The sequence below is a fragment of the Anneissia japonica genome, unplaced genomic scaffold (genome assembly GCF_011630105.1).
Source record: "Anneissia japonica isolate Jap-2015-1 unplaced genomic scaffold, ASM1163010v1 scaffold640_len1575945_cov177, whole genome shotgun sequence".
NCBI lineage: Eukaryota > Metazoa > Echinodermata > Crinoidea > Comatulida > Comatulidae > Anneissia > Anneissia japonica.
Window position 1 is genome coordinate 572,246 of NW_022684376.1, and position 12,259 is coordinate 584,504.

Genomic DNA, 12,259 nt, shown 5'->3' on the forward strand with positions numbered 1-12,259 from the left:
CCTGAAATAAGGACAGAGAAAAGTTAAAACAATTTATGTTGGGATATTTCAACATTAATTATGACATCATCAGGCCTGAACACAATGGCGGGTATTTCAATACTTGGAGTACGTATTACTTTATACTTTCTTACCTGAGATTAATCAATGGACCTTTCAATACTAATATTCTTTGGTCTGTTTTATGTCTCATACAAGTTAATAGTATAATTGCACCCAAAACGCAGGGTAATGAGCAAATAGGATTATTATATGAGATGAATTACATAACATAAGCAGCATATTTTAATGTCATAAAGTAAATGAATAAATAAATAATTGCCCACCTGTAGAAGTTCTGTAAAATAGTTATTCCCACCGTTCTCTTTAGCATACCTTATGGCTGATAAACGAATATGTTTCATTAACCCTAAACAAAAACAAAAAAAAAAAAAGATTATGAATGTATTGTTAGTCATTACTGGTTTATTCATATTTGCAAGATTTAGTTTTTTTCATTAAAACTATAAAAACATTAAACTTCAATAATATGCGCATGCCTTACTAACTTGACCCCGAGATTTTGTGTTGAATAATAATAAATAGGGCAGAAATTTACACATCATCATCATATCCCCTAAATAAATTCTTTGCGATCATAAAAGCAATTAAAATGATTTGTCTAGGCCTATTTATTCCCAGTTTCAAGTAGCGTGAAGCGGATGAGAGTGTAACACTCCCTCTGGGTGGGACGCTGGTCCACTGCACGTTATCTCCTAGCAATGTGCTGGTACCCATTGATACAGCTGGGTAGGCTGAAACAATGTAGATAAAGATGCCTTGCTCAAGGACACAAGTAAAATGCACAGCGAAGGATTGAATATCAAACCATTTTCCACTGCGTATATTGTGCTTAATAGCTCACCATAGTACCCGTCCGGGCTGAGGGAAGCTTGGGCGTGCGTATGGATCTGACTGGCGCTGGCTTTCGGTAGACAATCCCACATTAACTGAGGGTATTTATAGGCTTTATCGGTTTCATACACTTTCATATACCTGTTAAATATAAAAAATTGGATTTTTTTAATAAGATTATTCAGATAAAAATAAACAAACCAAATCAGTGGTGGATCCAGGAATTCTAAAGAGAGGGCACCCAAGAGAGGACTTTCACATTGTCTAGATAACTTCAGACCCATTATTTGGGGCTGAGGTAAGACAATTTATGATTATGGCACCTAGATGGCTGGACATGGCAAAAAATTTAAACATAATTTCCTTTCTTTGTCTATTTTTAAAAATAATTCGACAAATTCAGGGGGCCCCAGGCTGGCTGGACACCCCTTCTTGAATCAACGACTGCAAATAGTGTAATAATAATATGCAAATTACTGTATAAATTTCCCTTAAAAAGGAAAACAAGATAAAATATATCAAAAAAATATATATATATTAACATATATATTAACAATTGTATAATAACCATGACAAACCATCTCATTGTTGTGTGCATCATGTCGAGAAATTCCTCCTCGTTTACTTCAAAAATATTGTGTTTTTTAGAAATTATTAGAGAATGGTATCCGTTGTACTTGAATGCGTTGGCTGCCGTGCCAGAATGCGTAGATTCAATCCGACCAAACGTGTCTTCTGCAGTTTTACTACCAAAAAATAACCATACATATTTTAATTAATCAAGATGAATGAATAATTGAGTGAATATATAAATAGACAAATAGATAAATTGACAATAATAATTATTATATGCTTTTGATACACCATGTGGCATATGCTAGAATATCAATTGATGTTATTTGGTTCTTAGCAGAGCTATAATTACAATCCAAACGACTCTTCGCAGTCCATATGCACAAATCAAATTCAATCAAAAATTAGGACTGATGATGCCATATATTTAGTTAGTAAAATCAACCACATGAATGAAGTTAATAGTTAGGATAGCATTATGAGCTGAGCGGTTGGCTGAGAGGTATTGTTCTTGCTAAACACCCGGTTCAAATCCGGCCAGCGTCTGGTTTTAATTGGAATCTGATCGCTTGGCTCCTCAAATAATCCTCAATTAGGAGTTAGGCGGATTAAGGACAATGTTTGTAGTTGAGTTGGCAGGCACTGCACTGCGGCTGCCGCGGATTCCCGGGGCCTAGCCCAATGTTCGCTTTTCAATTAGAACAAGGACAAAATAAAGAATTATAGTTATTATTACATTTTTTTGGCCTAATCACAACTGTAAATTGACTGCAATTAAATTTTTAATATATACTGCAACAATATTTTCACAATTTATTGCAGTACACATATCAAAATTGACTTGCATTTCAGTTTTTAATAATGTACTGCAAATAAGCTTTATTAAAAACTCATTTCAAATTTAATACATATTAAAAACTGACTTGCTAGTCAGACGACAATAACATATTATACTGCGAACCATGGTAAATAAAATATATTAATTATTAGCAAGTAAAATGAAGGTCAAAATATTAAAATCACAATGGCATGCCAAACACAGTATGCAGTGGCGAGATCAAGGAATTTAAATTAGTGGGGGCCACAGACAAAGGGTCCAGACCACCACAGCTCCAATCATGGTGGGGGCTGAGGAAAGAAGAGATTATGGCACCTCTAGATGGCTGGAAATGGCATAGTAGACTAATCGATTAATAATTTTCATAGTTTTGGCGCACTTCCTAGATATTTTTTTAAATGTCTGAGCACAACCTCTATCTTAATGCACTACAGAACGTTGGAAGAATAACCACTTTCTTCAATTGAACTTTATTACTTACAACTGATACGCACAGAAATCACAATCTTTTGTTGACTTCTGCATGAGTTCATCAAGGTACGTTTGGACATCTTCCTCATTATTTACACCTGGTCTTTTGGACCTTAATGGGTTGAATATCGTCTCCTCATTTGTATACTTGTTGTAAATGATTGTAACAAACTATGAAAATAAAAAACAATCAAATCAATATGGGAACTAGCCAAGTCCACTTTGTAAGGGGTGAGTTGACTGGTATCCCATCAATATATACCTTGTCATTGTTAATAAATGATTAGGAGATTAATACACAGCAAAATTCCTTGACATTAAACAATATTTCATTTGTTATTACATTGGTCACGAGTAACCATCTTTAATCATGATTACACTTGTAACCAGGGGAAAAAATACTTTCTGCACAACAGTGCTGATGATGTTGTATTACGAGAGTGTTTTGGACTACAATACACCACCCATCATTACATCTGGCACTGATATTGGTGCTTAATAAATGCTTGTCAATTGGTTTATTAATTGATTGTTATACTTTCAGCCCTGAAAATTTGGGGTGATTCTGTCTCTACTTAGAGGGTTAGCTTTGCGTTGAAATATTGACAATTGTTATTTGGTTCTTTGAGCATGTGGTCTTGGAATTAGAAGAAGTCTCAAAGTCGACTGTATTAATATTGAAACACTCAGAGATTCCCATTAACTCTTTTCCACTGCTTGGTTGTAAACTTACTTGAAGTTTGGCTTCGCGTAACAAGTCCTCACTGTTTCCCAGCCACTTGAGCAGTTTAGTTTGAAAAGTATCTGGCACAATGATCTGACCTGACCTCCTTTTGACATCGTAAATCCTTTCAAACATATTGTATGTAGATCTGGAGAAAATAATCTGTGATACATATTAACAGAATCTAGGGAAGAAATTTTGGAATATTAAAAAATGAACTATGCAGATATAATGTGGGGATAATTTGCGATTGAATAAGAAAGATATTGTATAATTAATATATAAAATGTTTTATTAAACTTTTAAAAATTTTAATGGGTCCCACCCACCGAGTACAAGCGAGTCATACAACCGCTCCATGAACCAAATTTTTAAATCAGGCTACTTGAATACATATTGTCCTTGGATACATTATATATTAATGACCCTGGGATTGGAAGGCAAGCATCTTACTTGCAAATTATGGCTCCACTTCAATCAATACCAATCAATATTAATCAATATTCTAACCTGCAGTCTGGTTGGGAAGAGACTTTCCACCTTTCTTGAAAATCTTCCAACCTGGATATTGAAAACTCCTGGCGAAGTCCATTGAAGCAAACTTTATGGTACCAGTCCTAAAATAATGAATTTAGAGTTGTATAAGTGGGCAGAATTTATAGACAAAGACTTTCTTTTTCTGTTTGTTTTGTATTTCATCAATTTTAACAATAATTTTAAATATTTTGCAATAAAAGTTTGTTATTCCAGAGATAGCAACTTCCTGGTTATTAAATCACAGATTTTTAAACAAGTTCGTCTTATCGTCTTCCAATTCTAGGCCTAGACTACCTTTGCCTTTTGTTGGGGACCTGGAAATTTGGAATGGCCTCGGCTCGGGTTCGGTTAACTTAGTGTTAATATATTGAAGATTGATATATAGTTCTTTGAAATTTAGAGGAGTCTCGAATTGGCGGTCACAGAACCAGGCCTAAAACCCCTAGCATACAGACAGGGCCTGCCTAGGCTAGGTAGGTAGGTAGCCTGGGCCTAGGGGGAGGGGGAAGAATAAAGCCTACTCTAGACTAGGCCAAAACTCTAAGGCCTACGCTAGGCCTGGCCTAAATTTAGCCTAAGGTAAATATTATTTAATATGATTTTATTTAAACTTACAGGTACAGTACTACACTCTTTTCTACTACAATTTGTGTTTACTAACTAGACCTGTATAATTGTGCATGCTAGTTTCCAAGACCGGTGGGCCAGCACTCAAAAGGGGAAAACAATTACAGTAGTTCACACAAACAAAATTTGCCACATTATTTTTTCTAATTCTGGACAGCGCCACCAACGGATTATTATTTGCATGCGCGCGCGCGCTGAGTTGACTTTATATAATATCTGTCAAAAAGTTGGAAAAATCCTAAGAAAATTAATATTTCGAGCAACTCATTCAAAAGATTAAATATTAACTAAAACAATATACAGAAAGAAAAAATATCTCTCCCTGATTTACAGACATTTTATTGCAAAAATCCTTATAATAATAATATAGGCATACGATTCTTCACATTGGTCATGTAGGCCTAAAAGCCATTAACAGATGTATTAGTTACATACATGTCCGTTTAGTGACGTGAATGTTTTTTTCTTATTCAGGTTTTAAACCGTTTGAATTTTTTTTCTATTTTATGAAGTATTATTTTAGCGTTTCAATATAAACTGATTTATATATTACCACCCACCGGTAAGCCATCACAATGATGATTAAAATTACAGGGACGGGTTTATAGGGTATAAGGCTTTAAAAAAAAAACCCAGTAGGTCCACTGATAAGTTTAAGATAACTTAGTATAAAACATATTCCAAATAAAGTAAGACTAGTCATTTTGATTCAATATTTCGATCTTTTATTAGATCATCATCAGGAATGAATAAAGATTCCAACATTACAAACATATACTCCAGAGGTGTTACAGGAGGATATTCCTCCCGTGTTGTCATGTGGGAGTGGACTTTTATTCAATGGCGATTTTCTTCTGACTCCCACCCGCCACGATATTTTGCTTAGACCCCACCAGGCCGTGCACCTGAGGGAAAAATTATCCACGTTTACGACTCTTTTTAACCGTGGCTGTGCCTAGTAGGGGGCGACAGCCGGGCCGCGGGGGGTGCCAGGGACAGGGCCCGTTGGAGAGTGCTTCACCCTCCGTCAGGGAAAACATCACAATTCGTCTTGGAGGAAAAAAAAAATATATATATATTTTACATATTAGTTAAATAAACCCTTGAAAAACCCAAATTTATTATAGTTTTTGGGGGCTTTTTCACCTCAGAACGCAAATTTAAACAACACTATAATCATGGACCTATTAAGGTCCATGCTATAATCTTTCATGATTCTCATAATCTTGGAATTTTTTTAAAAATCACTTTACTACTACTTACTGTAAAGTTTTCGAACGCAGAGAGGTCCACTAACTTTGCCATATTTCTTCTGGAACTATAACCTTAACTTTTTTGTAGGTAGCAATCACCACACGTTGTCACGGTCAAAACAATACCTAAGGCTCGCCGCACTGGAGCTCTTGGTAAGTAGGCCTACTCCGAATTTTGTATCTCTTTTGTAGGTGTTCATATAGTCCTTATTGTTTTGAGGGTGCAGCAGAATCGATCGAAAACTGGGGTTGACGACAACGTAGAGCACGCGCCGTCTGGCTGATGACAGGTGGAGGTCGTGACGGTACAATGTTTTTAAAGACTTGTTGGACAAGCAATTAATTTGTAACACTTGATATTTTTTTTTCAATTTTAATATCAGACGCCACGGGTCCAAAATTCTGTGCTTAATGTGGCGTTGTTTTTATTCTCAGTAGTTGTTTTTATTCTCAAGTATTGCAAATTTCATTACTTTAAGTATTGCAAATTTCATTACTTTAAAAACGTTTGAAACAACGATCACACCCCTTTTTCAACTTAATTCTCCTCACGATAGGCATACACATAACCGACTGTATGTCTACGTCTAGGCTATTGTAAAGTACACACTCTTTCAACATCACCTATTTAGAATAATTGTTATATCTGGAGTACAATGTACAAGGTGCATTTTATGATAACGTACTGACATAAATACAGATAATGGATTTAAGTTTCAGAGGTGATTTTTTTTCACTGTCACGTAGTTTAGGTTCATTTTGGTTTAATGATGGGTGTTAGCATTACAGTTGACTTTCAGGACAATGAAACAGTAAATACGCAATATCCTGTAGTATTACATAAGTACCTACTAGTTTAGTCAATAATATAAGATAAAAGATTAAAGATAATTATTAACTGTTTGTTTATATTGTGTCTACGGTGCTACAGGGAATAGTTAAATTACAGTGCTACGTACTGTAGCAAACCTAATTTGTATAATTATTTACTTTGATTTCCTTTGCAACTTAATATTTCTAGCTCTTTTATGACAGAATAAACATAGCAATCATGATTATTAATACATTTAGAAGAAAAGAATTAAGTCCTATAAACGAGAGTAGAAAATAAGATGCGAGAGGAAGAGGGCGCGCGCTACAAATGAATATAAGTTATAATATAGTACGATACGATACGATACGATTTATTGGGTTCCACTTTCGTTCATTATTTCGTCCAGTCCCATCATAATCCCTGTTGGGGTAGTTGAGGCACGTGACAAGTAACAACACCGTCCACTCCCAGATGTTGTCCTTCCTTACTCCTCTTCTTCCTCCTTTCCAAGCCTTTTATTATAGTACTTTTAAATGTGCGTAAGGCCTAAAGCCATGTGTGTTAACGTTAAACTTCGGGTTCTGTTTTATGTTTGTATTTGTGTAAATATTTGTATATTTATTTGTATTTGTATGCATATGCTATAATTCATTAATACATTTGCCATATTATAATTGTGTCAATAACTTCAAATTCTTTGTACATCCAGTATTTTCAATGTTTTTATATAATAGATATCGTGTTCTCTCCGTCCTTCGTATGCAATATCTTTTTAACATTTAAAACAATTCCAATTTAATAATGTTTATAATTAATTATTCACTTGTGTAGTATATTTTATATTTTTATATGTATTTAAGACATCTGTAATTGAAAAACTCACTTTGCCAAAGTGTATTTGTAAACTTATACATAGATCACTTGAAATAAAATTGATCCAGACATTCATACAATGCACTGAAATTAAACGACTTTGCAAATTCTATTTTTCTCCTAATTTTTTACAGACAAAAATAAAAATGTTTAATATACTTTTCATATCCGCGAACTTGGCACGGTCGATTTTTATTTTCTTTATGACACTTGTTAGTATATTTTCAAGTAGTTATGTATTTGAGCGCAATTTAAATTTAAGACTTCAACCATAAAAGTTTATATTATCTAATAGATATGGCTCTAAATCAGGCGTTGCTTTCATTTTCGAATAAGTTTCATTTTATTTAATTTAGGTGCAGTATTTCGCAAAAAAGAAAAACAAAAAACAAAAAAAAAGCAAAACAAAAAAACGTTGAAATACATACAAAAGACAAAAATAAAAGGCTGTACCCTTGTCGTTGGCAGGATAAACAAACAAAAAAAAAACTTTAATTGCTGTAAACAGTTTTTCATAAGGGTGTTAATGTCACTAAAGTTTCTTGTTTCCAAAAAATTTGTATGATTGTTCCACATTTTCCTCATGGTTTACTTTATTGCACCGATTGAGGGCGTAATTTACGTTTTATGGAAGGCCACATTCATTAGTTTAGTCAGGTTTAGTTAAACCATTAAACCATGGAGTTGTTATAGTGACTATAACAACTCCCTGGTTAAACTCACAGACATTTATAGGTTTAATTTCGTTTTTTATTGGAGTTTTTGTCGATTTATGAAAAAACCATTTTATAAAAAAAATCTTTGTAATACAGTAACTTACTAGTGAGCAGATTATTGTAGAGACGGCAATAGCGTATCATACATCAAGCCTCGTGACGTCACTTCTCAAGGTAAACAATCGACGGAGGCTAGGCGTAGAAGTTGATTTTTTTTGTTGTAAAATCCCACTTTTTGTACTGCGAAACATCAAGATATGTGTCCGAAATATACGTGCGGTTTGAATTTGGTTGAGGTAGGAGCTTATACCATGTAATAATAATAATAGTATCATACACTAGCCTAGGGCCTAGATGATACTACTACTACTAGGGCTAGGGCTAGGCTAGGGACTGGCCCTAGGCCTAGGCGGCCTAGGCTAGGGTCTGGCCTTAGGCTACCTAGGCTAGGACTCTAGAGGCGCGGCTAGTAGAGCCGGGGGAGGCCCTATTAGGCCTAGCCTAGTTAGACTAGCCGTATTCGTGCGGACAGGTAGGTAGGCAGGCCTAGCTAGTCGATTGATGATATTGTATGAATGAAGGCCAACTTTAATTATAAGGGCCTAGGCCTAGTCCCCTCCCGTCATCTCGCAATGATTCCAGAATCCAGGTGGCTCTGAGTGAATCAGTGGTGGTGGCAGGATTTGCCTGATATAGGGGGTCCAATGTCTCCGACGGGAAGACCAATTTCCCGACGATAACATAAGGGATGGGGCCAGGTAACCCCCTAAACCTAAACAACCCCTTAAAAATAGCGCATCTAGGTTGGCGAACCCCTAGCTAAATAGTTTAGTTCTCCCCAACTGGTGGAAGGGAGGTTGAGGTTGTGGCATGCCTCCAACTCTAAAGGAGCATGAGGATTGACCTGGCTACTTGATTTTTTTTAAGATTAAGCATCGTAATTTAGTTTAAAGCCCCATTCCCGGCAAAATTTCAATCTGATTTTTATATTTTATAAAGCTAAAGATTTATAATTATAATACAAAATTGCTAATTTAACTGAATTTAGACATTCCTAAACATGAAAAATTTAATTTACAGTATACATTTAAAATGTTTACAATTTATTTTATTCTATTCAATTTATCTGGAACCGGACTGTGTAGTAAGGCCTACACAGGGAATATATCCTCCGCGCAAAAATTTGGCCTAATAATCCGTCAACACATTTTGGAAAATAAGGGCTGATTTTTGTGCAGATTTTGCTGAAAGTTTGCCAAATCTTAATATATAACCAATGCAATTATGCAGCAATTACGATTTCGTGCACCTATTTTCCTAGTGATTTTCCGCACAAGTTTAAGGTATTTTTTAAAATATCCTGGAAGATGCATTGACAGTCCTGTCAAGTGGTAAAAGCCACTTCCGAGAGATCTATTTAAATGAGCTTAAAAAAAAATTTTATTTTATTTTGCTAAGTACGCTGGATCAAGTGCAATCCATGGACACCACATATCTAGCTAGGCCCCTAGGGCTGAAAGTCTTCTCCAGTGTGTTGAGCAAATATAAATACTGAGAAGATACTCGGCCTGCATACCTGTGGTCTATGGATTGCATTTAATTCGGCGGCGGCGTAATGCAGAATTATGCGAGATAATTGATAATAAGTAAAAATGCAAATGTCATTAAAATTTTGAATATTATAAAGTTTTGCCAACTCCTTAAATCTTATGTTTAAAAGAGTGTGACAAATAAATAAAATGTGCCTTCCTCATGATTTATACTACAAAGATAACATAAAACCATCATTACTTTATCTTCAGACCATCTACAGTAGCTCTGCTATCCAAAGTGAGAGTTAAAGTGAAGTTAAAATTGTATAGTGCTCACCAAATCTGATTTTCTGACGTAATTTTCTATATTCATTTTTGTTTTTATGTATTATGAGCGATTTATTATTATTATTATTATTATTATTATTGTTATTATGGCAGGTTTTTGGACAGAACGGCAAAAAACCAAAACGGCAATAAGTCAAAACGGCAATGACCAAAACGCCAAAAAACCAAAACGGCAACACTTTTCAACCAGAACGGCAATAAGTCAAAACGGCATGATCAAAAGGGCAATAGACCTAAATCAAAACGGCAATAAACCAAAATGGCAACACTTCCAGAATTTATGTCAAAAGTTAAAAAGCGGGAAAGAAAAAAAAAAAACACTATAAAGAACAACAATAATAATAATAAATAATGATAATAATGGTAATAATAATAATAATAATATTTAACATAAAAATTCAATTTATGTCATAAAAGTAAAAATGCGCGAAAGAAAAAATAATAATAAATAACACTATATAGAACAACAACATTAATAATAATAATAATAGTAATAATAATAATAATAAAAATAACATACAATACAATTCATTAGTAAAAAGATTGGGAAACACAATGTAATATAAAATATAAAAGCAGTGAACATTTAAATGATTAAAACCTTAAAATACAGATAAAATGAGCTAAACAATATTATGCCATGAAAGTAAAAAAACGGGAAAGAAAAAATAATAATAATAATACTGTAAATAACACTTTAAAATACTATAGGCCTAGTCATGGATGTGTAAAAAAAAAAACATTAACAAAAAACAAAACTCAATTCAGAAAATTATAAAATGCTGCCCGCGCCCCATGGCGCTTTATTCTTGGCATTGATTTTTGCTCCTTTGCCGTTTTGGTCTATGCCTATTGCCGTTTTGGTTGTTGTCATTGCCGTTTTGGTCTGTTGCCGTTTTGGTATCATTATTGTTATTATTATTATTATTATTATTATTATTATTATTATTATTATTATTATTATTATTATTATTATTTTATTTTTATTATTATTATTATTATTATTAATATTTTATTTAGCCATCATTTGAGAAATTAATTTTAACTTTAAATTAAAAATAACATTTTATTGGTGAATGAAATGGTTAAATGCTTTAAACTTATAATTAGGAAGAAATACATATCTTTTTGTTGGAGATTTCAAGGCAGCGGTGGGCGTAATAAAACTGAGGAAGAACTTTTATTTTTTTCTGACTTTTCCATTTTTCGTGATTGCGGGTGTGCTAATTGGCCAAAAATGCAATCTTATCTTTATGTATACGAAATCATCATTATAGAGGCTACAAAAAATGTAGCCTTGAAAAGGCTTCAGAAATTTGCCGACAGCCGATCCGACATGTCCGACTGGGGTTCGAAACCAAGAGGCCGACTAGAGCTTCGCTCCGAGTCCCAGAGTAAAAAAATCCCTGGTACAGGGTTCATAGGGAGAATTGTTATGACTTTATGGTCCAAATTACTACAGTGCTACTACCACAATACTAGACTAGTATACTGTAGGATTGGCAATCAAAATACTGTAATGTAATATTTGGATAGGCCAATTATATTTTTTTTAATTTTTGATCTGACGACCTTGCCAGGTGCCAGGGGGTTCATGCCTGTCCAAAGGGAGGGCAAATGCCTTCCCTGCCCCCTTGCTGGTGCCACCACTGCCCACATCACAAGGTGTTTTTTATAAGCACTATATCTATTGCACTGGTGTTGACCCTAGAGTTCTAATCTTGGCAACCACTGTTCATATATATGATATGATAGAAATAAACTATAAATTCTTTTGCGTTAATGCTCTAAGATATAAATAAATTTTTAAATGTAAAGAGGAATCTGCGAGTACTGCATGAAAGAAATAGGTGCCCCAGCCAGGATTCGAACCCGGGACCTTCTGTCTATGCGGATGCCTTGAGGCTTTGTTGGGAATTCAAATCCGATTGAAGCATTTATTTCCTTCACGCCCAACAATCTTTGACTAGAAAACCCATTATTTCTTATGGGCTGGCACCAATCTTGAGTCAAAAGTAATATTGGTAAGTAGCATAAAATTGTATAAAAGCAATTCATA

The 12,259-nt window shown here is 34.4% G+C and overlaps 1 protein-coding gene across 1 annotated transcript in view; it reads right to left on the minus strand.

The window, feature by feature from the left end:
- LOC117104888 overlaps positions 1-4,111 on the minus strand; it is a gene marked incomplete in the record, with an annotated part of 5,577 nt that extends 1,466 nt beyond the window's left edge. Inside the window, 5 exon segments of the mRNA XM_033245786.1 lie at positions 905-1,035; positions 1,473-1,640; positions 2,787-2,947; positions 3,510-3,648; positions 4,011-4,111. Coding sequence (XP_033101677.1) covers positions 905-1,035; positions 1,473-1,640; positions 2,787-2,947; positions 3,510-3,635 — 586 coding nt within the window.
- Between the last annotated feature and the right edge of the window lie 8,148 nt (positions 4,112-12,259).